This window comes from Triticum urartu, chromosome 2A, assembly GCF_056163025.1.
Source record: "Triticum urartu cultivar PI428250 chromosome 2A, HENAU_Tu73, whole genome shotgun sequence".
Taxonomy (NCBI): Eukaryota; Viridiplantae; Streptophyta; class Magnoliopsida; order Poales; family Poaceae; genus Triticum; species Triticum urartu.
Window position 1 is genome coordinate 150,924,661 of NC_141874.1, and position 15,840 is coordinate 150,940,500.

Below are 15,840 nucleotides of genomic sequence, written 5' to 3' on the forward strand. Positions count from 1 at the left end.
AGATGGGTGGGATGCCTTCCCACTTGGACACACATCCGTTTGAGGCCATCCATCTCTCCACACGGATCCGGCCTCCTTCACTCCACACTGATGTAAGTCGCACTGCAAGATCCACCAAAATTGTAGGAGTTGCTCCCGATGGAATTTAAATGACGTGTTTGGATTGACTGGTGAGTTTTTTTTGTCTTACCTTGTCATGTTTAATGATGGCGGCTCCCTGATTTGCGAGTTTGTGGCTGAACAGTTAATATGCGTTCCAAATTTGTATACCAGCTTTTACCAACAAATTTGGTTGTTCTCTACATATCGATGTGATCGTCCACAAGCATGCCGACCTGGTCATGCCCATCAAATGGTTGGAGCATTCCTGCAAGCAGTTTTCTGAAACAGTTTATAGAAAGTTTTGGAAGCTTCTCATCCAATTTTGGGAAACTCCCACACTGTTTTTTCCTTCCCTTTTTTCTATGTTTTTCCTCCTATTTTATTTTTTTGATTTTTTGTTTCTTTTGGTTTTATCTTTTCCTTTCTCTTTCTTATTTGTCTTTTCATTATCTTTTCTAAATTTCATGAGTATTGTTTGAATTTGCAAACTCTTTTGAATCAATGAACATTTTTATACCCGCAAACATTTTTTGAATTCACAAATATTTTTAAATTCCTGGATAATTTTTTAAATATGGAAATATTGTCTTGAATATTTTTAAATATGTTTTGAATGTTTGAACATTTTATCAAATTCACGAACAAATTTTTAGATGCTGTATTTTTTTAGAATTCGTGAACATTTTTTTCAGACTTGTAGATAGTTTTTTCATTAATGTTTTTTTGTATTTCCAATTCATGAGCATTTTTTAATATCAATATTTTTAATTGCACGAATGTTATTGAAACATGTGAACATTTTTCAAATCCACAAACATATTTCCAACTTCTTTAAAATGAAAATGTTCAGAATTCATGATTATTGATTTTGATTTTTTTTTTGGATTCACGGATATTTTTTAATTTGCATACAATGTTTAAATTCCACAATATTTTTTAATTCAATATTTTTCTTTCAAATTCATATATTTTTGTATTTTCGGTTTTCTGAAGTAGCAACCATTTTTGAATTCGTGAACAGTTTTCAAACTTACATTTGTTTAATTTTCAAAAAAATTCTAATTCAGAAACATTTTTTTGTATCAGTGACTGCCGACATTTTTTAACCGGCAAAAACCATTTTTTAAATGAAAATAAACCGGCCGAAATAAGGAAATGTTGTGAAAAGATAATAATGGAAAGAGAAAAGGAAATAGGAACTCGACGCGGAGCGACGCGTCCGCTCACAGCCCTCGGAACAGAACAACAACATTCGGGTCGGGACAATTCAAAAGACCAAATCAGACCGTTGGAGCCTCCTCCCCTGCGCCCACCTCTCCTCCCCTTATTAAAACCTCGTCATCCACCCGAGGAGAGAGAATCGATCCACCACGCCACCCACGCCACCGCCGCCGCCGCCGCTGCCGCCGTCGCACCGGGTAGGTTTCGATATCTTGCTTTCCCGAAGGCTCCTTGGCGGCGTCTTCTTGGCCTTCTCGATCTGATTACAACTCATCTTCCTGTTTGCCCCCCTCAGATCCGCCGTTCCTTCGACTTGGCTGGCCGATCGATCCATGGACCGCCGGCCGCCGCTCGCCGTCTCCCCGCGCCGGCTCCGCCCGCGGCCGAGCCACGCCGCCGCCGGCCGCCCGCCCTTGGCGTCCTCCGTCCACATTCCCTCGCCAGGTACGACGTCGCTCTGCTCGGATCCCCGCGTCGAGTTTTTTTGGTTTTGCTCCGTTTCTCTTTGATCTTTCTTTGGTGGGGTTCCTCCTGTTCGCGTTTCGATCCTGCTGTTCGATGCCTCACGATCCTGTCATTTCATCTCGGTTTATTTACGGTCTCGATCAGCGACCAGATTGTTTCCGTCCCAGATCTGTTCAGAAATCCCCCCTAGTTCAGAAACGATTTCTGTTTCTCTTCTGATGATAAATGCACGATTCAGTTCTGCCTTTTTTGTACAACCGTAGAATCTTAAAGTTTTGAATTCTCACTGATTTGTTCTCGCTGTACGGATCCGTCCGCTGTGCAGGATTTAGCAAGAAAGCTCAGACGCCGATGCGCTCGTCCATCTGCGCTCTGCCGCCGCCGTCGTCCTACTCCTCCTACCTCGAGACCAGCCGGCGCCCGAAGCCGGACTTCGCCGCTGCGACAAGAGCTGCGGGGAAGGAGAACCTCCACTTCCAAGACGCCGACGACGGCGACGAGGCGGTGCCTTTCAACCTCGCCGACGCGAGCACGGACGACTGGGCAGCGGCGGTGGCGCCGACCAGCCCGCTGTTCGAGAGGGGCAGGCTCTACGACCTCTACTCGGCGCGGCGCAACGAGCGGCTCAAGCGCAAGCACGGCTGGTACGCCGCCGGCGAGGAGGAGGCGGGGGCCATGGCCGAGGACCCTTGCGTGGCCGTGGAGCTGTCCAAGCGGCGGGGCGCCAAGAAGGCGGCCGGGGCCCCCGAGTCCGCGGTGAGGAGGTCGATGCCGGCCGCAGCAGCAGCAGAGTTCTCGCAGAGCTACAGGGCCGGCGGCGGCCTGAGCGCCATGAGGTCCTCGCTGAGGAGCAGCAAGGAGATGAAGAAGCCCTCCGCCGCGTCGTCCTGCGCCACCGCCGCCAAGCCCTCCGCGGCCAAGGGCAGGAGGGTTGGCTCGCAGTCGTCCGTTCGCAGGATCTGATGATGATCCGTGTGCTGCTGGAAATGACATGGCGGCTGTGTGCTTCTTCCTCCTTGGTTCATCGTTCGATGGTTGGGTTGTTGATAAACAGTACTAGTGCTACTAGTGTGGAGCTTGGAACTGGTTTGGGGGCAGTATTTGGTTACATAATTGATAATCCGATTCGTTGATTTCTTGTGTGCGTGTTTGGTTACAGAATCTGATAATTTAGGGCGGTGGTTTGTTCTTGACGAATGAGGCAACAACGCAGGCAAATTGGTTGATTGGTTCAGTACTTCAGTTTGTGAGGTGGGCAACTTGGAACGCCAGGATCAATAACCATGTCTCGTCCTCCGTCAGTCGATCACGTGTTCAATAGACTTTCTTCATCCGAAAATACTTGTCGAAAAAATAATAAAAATAGATGTATTTGAAATTAAACTATATCTAGATCATTTCTTCGACAAGTATTTTCGAAGGGAGTATCAAAGAGCACACAAGTATCGAAGGCGGTGGCTCACGGTCATTGGTTCATAAGGCCTGCGATTGCCCGGGGCGTCGCAGGCGGCCTCCTCCAGGTCCCGTGTCGGGACAATGGAACGGGCCGAAACCGCGGAGAGCAGCGGCGAATAAATTTGATGACCGTCATTGGACAATCAAAAATTTCCAGATCATTGAGTTTGCCTTAAAGTTGTCCTTTTCAAAGGCCAATCACTCCGAAATGATTAATAGAGCACGAGCTCAAGGGAGCCCGTTTCAAAAATATCATATTTTCATAGCGCAAAATTATTTTGAAAAAAACCCTCAAAATTATTTTGAAAAAAATACATACAGAAATACATGCATAAAAATGGATGCATACATACAGAAATACATACATACATACATACAGAAATACATGCATGAAAAAAATACATACAGAAATACAGAATAAGTTTCCTGACATAGCGCAAAATTAGCCAACTACATACATGAAAATGGGCCAATTTTTTTTGTTTGTTAGTTGCTGGGATTTTCTTTTGTTTTTGCACACCTTGCAAATCATAATACTCACTTCGTCCGGAATTACTTACTGCGGAAATGTATAAAAATAGATGTATTAAAACTAAAGTACATCTAGACACATTAACTTCCCCGACAAGCCTTTTCAAACAGAGGAAGTATTTTTTAACGAAAATTTACAGATCCGTCACGAATATTTATAACTTTTCACAGTTTTTTGTATTTTCTATTGAAACTTCGAAATGCCATCTTTGAAGTTTTTGAAAAAAAAGTGCTCCAAGAGACCGTCTTCCAAAAAATTCGCACTCCCCATTTCTGCAAGTATTTATCCGGGCTTACATTTTGGGATGAGCACTACTATTCCTTCATAATCACACAGAAGAGCGGGGAGGTGTGGGTCTTTGAAGACGATTCTAGAAACAAATTGAATAATTCCATGAAGAGTGTTTTCTTAGAACAACTCCATTTTTTTAAGCGAAAAAAACCCCATGGTGTTTTCTTTTTGAGACAATAAACCACACTTTATTCAATTCCAAACCCCATGGTGTTGGACTGGAGGAAAGCACAATTCCACGGCCACCTCTTGGGCCTGGGCCGATCTAAACCAAGCCCATATGGACACAGACGCAGAACGCGTTGTGATTACAGCCCATCTTACTTACTGTCTAGATTCTTCTAAAAAAACTTACTGTCTAGATAGCCCTAAAAAAATTACTGTCTAGATCTCTGTCCTGGGATAAGCACCTAGTTTTGCAGAAATCAGCAAATCTTTGCCTGAACAAAGCATGCCGCTAATAAAGCCGATGTCAAAGAAAAAGCACGCCGTTAAACGCTCGAATAGTCGCCGCCGGCACGACCACGGGCGTCGAATGAGGCCAACTACATTCGGGGACCTAAATCTTGAGCAGATTCTGCATCAAAGAACACACAACAAAGGTACTACAAAGTCCAGAACTCCAGATGCGAGAAGACGTCACATGGAAGCACTCCTCCTCAAACCAGATCTATACGTTGAAAACAAACGTGGATCATTTTCTACCTTACATATTTCAAAACAAGCATATGGGGTTCCGATTTCCGAACAAATCAAAGCTTACAAACAAGGGGAACCCCTAAATCCCACGCACTCGGCTCGTCAAGATCCATCTCCTACGTCCCCATTCACCTTAAAAAAATAGATGAATGGTGGTAGTCCTAGGGGCATTTGGGGCGGCCGCTCTTGGGGGATTTCATGTCGCGGTAGCAGGGGCACTCGTCCTTGGGGGCCAGCGGCCCCAACGGCACGCAGCCGGCGCACTTGCCGCAGCACATCATGCACAGCCCCATGCACCGCCCGGCCACCTTCTGCGAGCACCGGTTCTTGCACTTGCCCTCGCACACGCCGTCCGGGACCGGAACGCCGCCGCCACCTCCATCTGCACCTGCATCTGCACGCCCACCCACCACCAGAAGTTCTTTTCATCAGGAAGTGGTGTGCATGAAGAACAGATCAAAAGAGTGTCTGTGTCCGGTGAAGTTACCTGCGGCCACGGCGAGGTCCTGGTACGAGGCGGCGAGGAAGAGGGCCAGGAGGGCTACGGACACCGGGAGAGGCTTCATCGCCGTACGTCTCTTCTTCTTCAATTTTGTCCAGGAGATGTTTGGCAAAAGCAGCCACTTATTTGGCTGAGGAGAGGTGAAACTGCGACGCCGAGCGCGTGACTTGAGTGAACGGCCGGAGTCCGCGGAGTAGGCTGTATTTAACCACGCAGGGGAAACTTGTAGGACCACAGCTGGCCACGGTTTCACTTTCATCAGTGCATCCACCCACCACCTACCTCTGACCCTTTTTGTGCAAAGAGTGGGACGGCCATGAATGCCAATTAACGCTTGGATGCATGCAGAGCCTGTGGCTGCGGTGCCGAGGACGGACGAGACTTGCCTGCTTCTCTTTTGTGCGCCCATCCATACTTTCGCATACGTGACATGACTTAATTGAGGAAGATGATTAGATTAAAAAGAAAAAAGAGAGAAAAAAACAGCCGTAGGATGGAGTGGAAATACGGATGGGAGCATAAGGAGGGAGCAGGCAAGTCGGATCCACCAAGGACACACAGGTGAATTTGGCGGTATTTACGTACCCAGACAGACGGCCACGCACCACCAATTATCTTTGCTTTCTTCAACTCGTACACCCACTGTATACAAAAATTCTACACCTACGGTCTGCAACCCACGGAAAACTCCCCACGGACAGACTTGTCCACGACCTCGCCAATTCCTTCCTCCCTGATTTTCAATTGTGGGTCCACTGTATATGCCCTCCCTGATTTACAAGTGTTCCAGTTTCAAATAAAAAAACTCGGCTGCAATCAACACATTTTCTCTCCTAGAGAGCTCGAGCCACCACATCTACTCTTATAAAAAACCGAGTTAATGATGATGGTGTGCCTGCCATCTTGCAGTGTAGACCATCCGATCTATATCTGATGGATAGAAAACAAACTATGACAATTTTGCAAAAAGATACCCGCACCTCTCTTCACATTTACAGATAAGGCATTCTCTCGTTCATCCTTATCTCCCACAACTTTATTGTTGAGCAATTAAAAAAGGAAGCCGCTGGAACAATCTGGTATGGTGGCCACTGCCGGCATCGGTCATCCCTATGCCTCCGCTCAGTCCGACCGCCAATTACCACCACGCCCCACTTCTCCTCACCTTATCTCTCCTTTTTCTCAAGATATCATTAGTTTTTTACACATGAGATTACTCCCGCATGAGTCAATCACAACAGGTATTTGTAAAAAAATGCATCTTGATGTTCCATGAAAATGCACGGACATCTTGCTAGTCACAACCTAAAATTCTCAGTAACCTTATAGGCAGGAGAGAGAGCGCGTGCCCCCATGCCCGTACTCGCATGCAACACTACTAGAAAAATAGCTATAGCCAATATGGACACTAATGTCGCACTATACATGTGGTGCGTCATTACTAACTAGTAATGGCGCATCATGTGTAGGTGCGCCATTAATAACCAAAACAGTAATGGCGCATCATGTGAAAAGTGCGTCATTACTAAGTTTGACCAAGGTTTGACCCACTCATACACATAGTAATGGCGCACTTTGCATAGGTGCGTCATTACTAAGTTGACATACTAATGACGCGGCTTTACAAGATGCGCCATAACTATGTGTATGACTGAGTCAAACCATGGTCAAATTTAGTAATGACGCACTTTGTATAGATGCACCATTACTATGTCAAACTTAATGAGCAACGTCGTACCTCTGTCTATGGGCGTGAGTCGAGCGAGCATTATAGGCAGTTACGGGGCATTACGGGGCTAGGCGCCCAGCCCACCAGTTAAATCAGGGAAGGGGGGAGGGAGACGGTTAATTAGGAAAAAAATTAATTAGGTCAATTAAAATAGGACAGCTCAGCAGGTCCGTGAAGTCCGTGAGCCAGGTGTCCGTGCGTGTAGCATTTTTGAGAGGCAAGAGTGGCCCGTGTGACTACATGGCCCTGTACACGAACGCGCAAGGCAAAACTGATACTAGCAAGTTTTTGTACCAAGACAAGAGGACGAGATAAACCAAGACAAGTGACAATTTGAAGGCTGTGAATATGTTGAAGAGTAAAGACATAAACAGATCAAGATACAAGAAAGCATGTCCGAACGTAATTCTTATATTACTCACATTCGTCTTGGTTGCATAGATACGAGCAATTTTTTGTACCAAAGAAAGAAGACGAGATAAACCAATACAAGATCATGCATAGATAAAACCCTTCGAGAAGTTGCTCACGAAATACAGTTCACTGTTGAATAATCTAGCTGTCAGGTTAGCTGTCAGTTTCAGTTAGTTAGTCAGATTTTCTGTTAGCATTCAGTTAGCCGGACTAGCCGGATCCTGCCCACGTTTTGTGTGAGGCCAGTAGCTCAACACGCCCTGGTATCGTGGGATGGCACGATCGCGTCCGTGGGGGCGTGGCTGAAGCCACGATCACTTTTGCTTCCTGTATAAGTTCAGAGATAAACAAGAAAAGTAGCGACACTTTGCACTGCGCAAAACTCTCTCTCTCTCGTTCACGTTCTCGCCTGAACTCTGCAGCTCGACGGCTGCGGGACAATTGGCATCAGAGCCCGTTGATCCGGGGACCATGGCCACCGACTCGCCCCTTCCGGCGGCTCGTGGCGCTGACACCGGCGATCGGTCGCACACTCCTCCGCGCATGAGGCGTGGGAGGAGCTCGACGCGACGCAACGGCCGGGAGATCATCATCCAGGAGCGCCTGGTGCGCGAGCCCGGCGGCACGGCCCCCCGCCCGTGCTCACGGCGACGAACTACATCGAGTGGGCGCTCGTCATGCAGGTCCAGATGGAGGCTGCGGCGCTCTGGGACGCAGTCGAAGGGAAGGAGACCGCTACCTTCCGCGACGACAAGTACGCCATGGTCGCCATCCTCCGTGGCCTGCCGCCTGAGATGGTCGGGTCCATCGTCGTCAAGCGATCAGCGAAGGAGGCCTGGGAAGCCATCCGCGCCATGCGGGTGGGCACGGGCCGGGTACGCGAGGCCACCGCTCAGAAGCTCCGAAAGGACTTCGAAAACCTCGCCTTCAAGGAGGGCGAGACCATCGACGCGTTCACCATGCGCGCCACCGCCCTCGTCAACAACTTGCGCACGCTCCGCGACACCGTCGACGACGAGAAGGTTGTCCGTAAGTTTCTCCGTGTCATTCCAAAGAAGTACTCCCAGGTCGCCATTGCCATCGAGACCCTCCTCGACGTCAGCACGCTGTCTCTTGAGGAGGTGACCGGGCGCTTTCGCTCGGTTGAGGAGCGCCTGGAGGAAGAAGATAGCGCGGGAGGAACTCGCCTGCTCCTCACTGAGGAGGAGTGGGAAGCGCGGTGCAAGCAGCGCGGCGAGGGACAATCCAGCAATGGGCAGCAGAAGGGCAAGAACAAGAACCGCGGTGGGCACGAACAGCAGAAGGGCAAGAACCAGGCTAGCGCGCCGCCCCGCAACGGCGGGCGCGTGGCCACCCGCAACGACAAGTGCCGCTACTGCAACAAAAACGGGCACTGGGCGCGTGACTGTCGCAAGAAGCAGCGCGACGAGGCCAACATCGCGCGGGTGGACGAGGAAGAAGGAGAAGGGAGTCTCCTGATGGCGCACATCGTCTCCCTCAGCTCCGACCCCGACCACGACAAGGAAGGCGGCCAGGTCTTCTTCGACGAGCAGAACGCCAATGTCACTATCGGCGATGCAGCGGCACGGTGCGACAACCTGTGGTACATCGACACGGCAGCGTCGAACCACATGACCGGCGACCGCGACGCCTTCTCCGAGCTGAACACCGGCATCACGGGGCGCGTTCGTTGCGGCGATGGCTCCGCAGTCGAGATATGCGGGCGCGGCACCGTTCTCTTCGTCGCAAAAGACGGACGTCATCGAGCACTCACCCAGGTCTACTTCATCCCAAAGCTGCAGAACAACATCATTTCTGTAGGTCAACTCGATGAGGTGGGCTGCGAGGTGTCGATCCACGGCGGTCTGCTTCGGGTCCGGGACAGAAGCGGCAAGCTGATCGCGCGCGTTGCCCGCAGCGGCAACCGCCTGTACAAGCTCCCAGCCACGCTCGCCAAGCCGGTCTGCATGACCGCTCGCGTCGATCAGGTGGCCTGGACGTGGCACGAGAGGTTCAGCCACCTCAACTTCGACGCGCTCCGCAAGCTGGCGGCGTCGAACATGGTGCGCGGGCTCCCTTCAATCCAGCACGTGGATCAGGTGTGTGACGGCTGTCTGCTCGGGAAGCAGCGTCGCGCATCGTTCCCACGAACAGCGAGCTACCGCGCCAGTGACCGCCTCGACTTGGTGCACGGTGATCTGTGTGGCCCAATCTCGCCGGCCACGCACGGCGGGAAGCGCCATTTCCTTCTCCTCGTCGACGACATGAGTCGTTACATGTGGCTTGTCTTGCTGCGCTCGAAGGACGAAGCTGCAGCCGCGATCAAGAACTTCCAAGCCACCGTCGAGACGGAGACCGGCCGCAAGCTCCGCACACTGCGCACGGACAGAGGCGGTGAGTTCACTTCGGTGGAATTCGCTGCTTATTGTGCAGGAGTAGGGACGCAGCGACACCTCACTGCCCCGTACTCGCCCCAGCAGAACGGGGTAGTCGAGAGGAGGAACCAAACCATCGTGGCCATGGCACGGTGCTTGCTCAAGGCGAGGCGCGTGCCGAACGAGTTTTGGGGGGAGGCAGTCACCACGGCTGTGCTTCTGCTCAACTGCTCGCCCACGCAGGCTCTCGATGGATGCACGCCTTATGAGGCGTGGCACGGCGTGAAACCGGCGGTGCACTTCTTCAGAACTTTCGGCTGCGTCGCCTACGCCAAGGTCACTCGCCCGCACGCGGCCAAACTCGACGACCGCAGCACAAAAGCTATCTTCCTCGGCTATGAGGCGGGCACAAAGGCGTACAGGCTCTTTGATCCAGTGGCCAAGCGCGTCATCATCTCGAGGGACGTCGTCTTCGACGAAACGGCAAGCTGGAACTGGGAAGGAAACGGCGGCGACGGCAGTTTCATCGTCGAGGACGTCTTCACCATGCCGTGTCGGAGTGACACGGGCGCGGCTCGCCATGCCGCTGATGCTGGAAGTACGAGCTCTGGAGGAGCCATCTCTTCGCCAGTACGTGCCGGCAGCGCGTCGCCCGACACGGACAGCACACTGCCTGTCGACTCGCCTGCCGTCGAGGAGCCGGACACGGCCGTTCCATCACTAGAGAACGCCGCTGAAGCGGCAAAGCGATGTGTCGCCGCCCCTGTCCAGCAGGTGCCACCAGTTCATCAGATGACGACGCGTGCACGGGATGGCATCGTTCAGCCGAACTCTCGCCTACAGGACTATGTTCTGGCGATGGAGGACGGTGAGCTGCATCTCGGGGCGTGTGAGGAGCCTACCACGTTCACTGAAGCGGAGCCGCATGAGAGGTGGAGGATCGCCATGCTCGATGAGATGCGGGCGATCGAGGACAATGAAACTTGGTACCTCACCGATCTGCCTGCAGGTAAACGCCCAATTGGCCTCAAATGGGTGTTCAAGGTGAAGAAAGACTCCAACGGCAACGTCGTCAAGCACAAGGCCAGGCTCGTGGCGAAGGGTTTCGTCCAGCGCGCCGGTATCGACTTCGACGAGGTTTTTGCTCCGGTTGCGCGGCTGGACTCCGTCAGGGTTCTGCTGTCGATCGCGGCACACGAGTCCTGGGAGGTCCACCACCTCGACGTCAAGACGGCGTTCCTGAACGGCGATCTGGACGAGGAGGTCTACGTCGCGCAACCCCCAGGCTTCTCCCACACCGGCGGCGAGCACAAGGTGCTGCGGCTTCGCAAAGCTCTCTACGGGCTGCGTCAGGCCCCGCGCGCGTGGAACACCAAGCTGGACACCACACTGTCTGAACTTGGGTTCACACGCACTCTGTCAGAGCATGCGGTGTATCACCGCGGCACCGGCGACGATCGGCTGCTACTCGGAGTGTACGTCGACGACCTCATCATCACCGGGGCCAGCACCACCGCCATCGACACGTTCAAGGGGGAGATGACTCGTCGCTTCCAAATGAGCGATCTCGGGCTCCTCACCTACTACCTCGGGCTGGAGGTACGCCAGCGCCCCAGCGTGATCACCGTGTGCCAAGCGGCATACGCCACCAAGCTCCTGGAGCATGCTGGGATGTCAGACTGCAAGACAGTCCATGTCCCCATGGAGCCACGTCTACGCCTGAGCAGGGAGAGCTCGACGCCACCGACGGACGCCCACCTCTACCGCAGCATGGTGGGTAGCCTGCGCTACTTAGTTCACACGCGTCCGGACATCTCGTTCGCTGTGGGCTACGTCAGCCGCTTCCTCGAGTCGCCGACGACGGAGCACATGAGTGCTGTCAAGCACATCCTCCGGTACATCGCCGGGACAATTCACTTTGGCTGCCGCTTCACTAACAAAGGAGGATGCACTCTCATTGGGTACAATGATGCCGACCACGCCGGGGATGTTGATGATCGAAAGAGCACTTCTGGTTTCATCTTCTTCCTCGGCTCAAGCCCGGTGAGTTGGCAATCGCAGAAGCAAAAGGTTGTTGCCTTGTCTTCGTGTGAGGCTGAGTACATTGCCGGCGCCACCGCAGCCTGCCAGGGCGTTTGGCTGAGCCGGTTGCTCGCCGATCTGCTCGGGAAGGAAGCTGCACCAACCACTCTTCTTGTGGACAATCTGTCTGCAATCCAACTCTGCAAGAATCCAGTGTTCCACGGGCGAAGCAAGCACATAGAGACGCGCTACCATTTCATCAGGGAGAGCGTCGAGAACGGCAAGATCGCCGTGGAGTACGTGAACACCGATGATCAGCTCGCTGATATTCTGACCAAATCGCTCGGGCGCGTCAGGTTCCAGGCTATGCGCGAGAGGATCGGGATCGTCGACATCAGGAACATCTAGATTAGGAGGAGATTGTTGAATAATCTAGCTGTCAGGTTAGCTGTCAGTTTCAGTTAGTTAGTCAGATTTTCTGTTAGCATTCAGTTAGCCGGACTAGCCGGATCCTGCCCACGTTTTGTGTGAGGCCAGTAGCTCAACACGCCCTGGTATCGTGGGATGGCACGATCGCGTCCGTGGGGGCGTGGCTGAAGCCACGATCACTTTTGCTTCCTGTATAAGTTCAGAGATAAACAAGAAAAGTAGCGACACTTTGCACTGCGCAAAACTCTCTCTCGTTCACGTTCTCGCCTGAACTCTGCAGCTCGACGGCTGCGGGACATTCACATGACAGCTCCAACCCTCAGATGCTTCTAGTACTGAATAAAGCAGAATATCTTCACGTAAAACCGGGGGAATCCATGATCAACACAAAGACACGATATAACACACGACACGACACATGCCCTCGTTATTTAGGATATACTATAAGGCAGGCCAGTTTCTAATCCAGTTCGTGACTCTCCAGGTACCGAAATGCTTCATCTTCCTCCGGCACATCCGCATGCATGCAGCTAACCTTCCACGGGACGCTGTGACAAGATCGAGTAGAAACAGGGTGTGTAAGGCATATCTGAAAACTAAATCCCAACTTCAGATCCAAGAGCTAGAAGACCAACACGGACGGGCGGCGCAAGAGCATACCGGCATGATGCTGGCGGTGACAGCGAGGTCCACGACGCCGGCGACGAGAGCAGCGATCCGCACACGGAAGCACTGGAAGTGGCACGGCGCGAGGACGCTCAGGGTGCCGTGCACCAGGAAGTAGGTGGCGACGAACACGCAGAGGGAGCTGCCCAGCATCCGCCCGAGCTTGGACGCCGTCGGCGGCGGGGCGGCCTTCCGGCGCGCCAGGGCCATGGCAGAGAGCACCTGCACCTCCATCGTGCCCACCGCGTAGACGCAGAAGACGAACACCGCGCTGTAGATGTCCATGGCCACGCAAGCAGAGCAAGACCCTAGCTAGCTGCAGATGGTTTTTTGCCGCAGCTTTGTTGTGCGGAGGCCGGCGAGAAGCTCCTGGATGGCTGCCTATATATATAGCCACTGGCCAGCAAGCGGAGGAGGAGGGACGGGGTGGACGGCCGGGTGGTTGACGCTAACCGGTCGACTGAAGATGCTCTGGTAGCTGGACGCCGGGCGTTGGAGATTATCACACTTGAAAACGTACGCTGGAATTGCACACACGATCGTTCGCAACAGTAGCGTGGAATGTGATGCCTGGTCTAAAAAATGGAAACTGATAAGGCCGGTAGGCACACACCTACACGACTGAACGACAAAACGACCCGCCGGTTTGCACTACTTTGGACACAGTGTGTACCAACTCGTCAACTCAGGATTAACCTGCCCGGCACGTTTGTTCAGGCTAACCTCATCGGTGCATAAATGCATCTATATATATATATACCGACTAACAAAGAAGGAAAGGTTTCTGTCCGTCCAAATTTTTTTTTTTACTATTTTCGAGCATAAGAGCATCTACAACGCACCTAACTAATCCGCCGCGTGACCCGTCACCCTTCATTTTGCTGTTTCCGTAGCCGCCCTCTTCATATCTGACCACTCAAAATCATGCAACATACTACTAGCAAATACACAGATCAACACACATAATTCACATGCTAGCAAATGGACATGGTCATCATACAACCAAAAAATGCCATAGTTTATCACCAGATAATACTAAGGCTCAGTTCTATTGACAAAAGAACCGGGCCTAATTCACACTAAAAATACTACATAAAATGGAGATGGAGAAGGGCGGAGGAAATCACCATTTCCTCACCGACTCCTTCCCGGCCCTTATGGTCGTCAGTGCAGTTGTACCCCTCCGTGTAGGCATCGGAGGCGGAAGGGGCAGATCCATTGGAGCTGGAGTCATCGTCGGAGGAGAAGATACCGGACATCCTCTGGTCTGTGCCCGCCTGCACCTTCACCAGTCTGGCGGTGTTTACTTTAGCGGCCGCCTCGTGCTCCGACTGCTCGATGGCAAGCCGGAGGCTTTGTGTTTTTACGGAGGAGCCGCCGCGCGTTGGTCTCCTCCTATGTGAGGGAGCGGCGGAGGACCGTTGCGAGGAACTCATCCTACGGATCCTATAACTCGCATGCTTGCTACACATGTCCGAATTCCTTGGCCACACATGTATCCCCGGAATACCAAGGCCGGCCTTTCGGGTTACTCCAGTTCCCGGACTCCATAACCCCGGGTCCCCGGGCTTGCATGTGTGCAAAAGATGGAAAATATCCCTTGTACCCCTGACTTATCCCCCACCTCCTAGGACCTATATAATTTGTAGCTCCTTCATTTTCTAGGCTTAGCAAAGCATTTAGGCTAAATCTTGAAAGAGCTTTGCTCATCTATCCCCTCCTTTGGAGATCAAGGCCTCCTGTAGGAGAAGAACCCCGTCTGGTTAATCAAGACCTCCATAACCTTTGGATTGGGGAGGATGCAGCTCTTAAGACCTCATCTCTCCTAGAGGTTTGGGAAAAACTCTAACTAGTTATCCTTTTGTTGCTTATGGATCTTGAGGTGTATCTTCCCTTGGACGAGATTTGAGTAAACTTGTGTTGTGAACCTTGTTCTTGTGTGTTTCCTCTTTGTATTTCCTTGTGTTCTTTGATCCCCTCAAATCCACTTCCAAATTGTGAAGATTGGTTCACTCCTAGGGTTTGTCCTATTCATGGAGCAAATGGAGTCTAAGGATGAGGTACTGAACAACGAGTTGCTCAAGTTAATCTAGATCAACCACATGTGATGCGGTTCAACCCGCTATGAGTCAAAGAGTGACACCAAGATTATAGCTAGGGAATCCATGGTCATTCAACCACAACTTTCATCTTATAGGCTGAAATATTCATGAGTTTATCCTCTTTGACAAGGGCGATTACGTGGAAATCTTACCCTGCTCTGGGTCGTACTCTTTGGTGGCATCACTAATAATCGACAACACTCGAGTTCTCCGCATCATAGCCGACGACAGGAGCTCATTCAACATTATCACGAGCAAGACCCTATAGCAAATGAAAATCCCTCGCTCTGGGACCAACCGAGTCTCGAAATCTTTCTATGGGATAGTTGTAGGGATGACTCACACGCCCATAGGCCAAATCATTCTTGAAGTGGTCTTCGGGTAGAAGAACAATTACTGGATGGAGTGTTTCACATTCGAGGTGGTTGATTTCAAGATGGTCTACAACGCCCTCTTGGTCCAACCCCAACTTGCGCAATCCACGGGTGTACTGAGTTACACCCGCATGATGTTGAAGATTCCAGGACCTAAACCTGTCATCACCGTCCATTGCTCAGTCGAGAACCCCGTGGGGTGCGACAAACATAGTTTCAACTTCGGGGCTCACCTCTCTAGTCATAAACCGATGAAGTTGATTCTGATGTCTCGGACAAGTTGACTCCCCAAACCAATTTCAACAGCAAGTTGGGCCTACTCCACATCAAGTCCAATGCAAGCTCCACTCAAGACGAGTTAAAGGAGACCCCTCCATGTAATAATAAACCCGACAAAATATTCAAAATCACTCCATTGTCATTCTTATTAATGGATTGCCCTAGAGCAAGTACTTGTTTCAG

At 51.5% G+C, this 15,840-nt stretch overlaps 3 protein-coding genes across 3 annotated transcripts; 1 reads left to right on the forward strand and 2 right to left on the reverse strand.

Annotated features, from left to right (window-relative positions):
* Positions 1-1,386: 1,386 nt before the first annotated feature.
* On the forward strand, positions 1,387-3,080 carry LOC147984337 (uncharacterized). The gene is made up of 3 exons (XM_087543511.1): positions 1,387-1,520; positions 1,619-1,767; positions 2,114-3,080. Exons 2-3 carry the CDS (start codon positions 1,656-1,658, stop codon positions 2,749-2,751), a joined length of 750 nt encoding a protein of 249 aa, XP_087399637.1. The 5' UTR covers positions 1,387-1,520; positions 1,619-1,655; the 3' UTR covers positions 2,752-3,080.
* Positions 3,081-4,705: 1,625 nt separating this feature from the next.
* LOC147984338 (uncharacterized) lies at positions 4,706-5,530 on the reverse strand. Its single transcript, XM_087539739.1, has 2 exons — positions 5,253-5,530; positions 4,706-5,159 (listed from the first exon to the last, which is right to left on the reverse strand). The coding sequence occupies exons 1-2, from the start codon at positions 5,524-5,526 to the stop codon at positions 4,927-4,929; spliced, it is 507 nt and encodes a 168-aa protein (XP_087395865.1). The 5' UTR covers positions 5,527-5,530; the 3' UTR covers positions 4,706-4,926.
* Positions 5,531-12,572: 7,042 nt separating this feature from the next.
* LOC147984339 (uncharacterized) lies at positions 12,573-13,282 on the reverse strand. The gene is made up of 2 exons (XM_087539740.1): positions 12,897-13,282; positions 12,573-12,784 (listed from the first exon to the last, which is right to left on the reverse strand). The coding sequence occupies exons 1-2, from the start codon at positions 13,185-13,187 to the stop codon at positions 12,767-12,769; spliced, it is 309 nt and encodes a 102-aa protein (XP_087395866.1). The 5' UTR covers positions 13,188-13,282; the 3' UTR covers positions 12,573-12,766.
* Between the last annotated feature and the right edge of the window lie 2,558 nt (positions 13,283-15,840).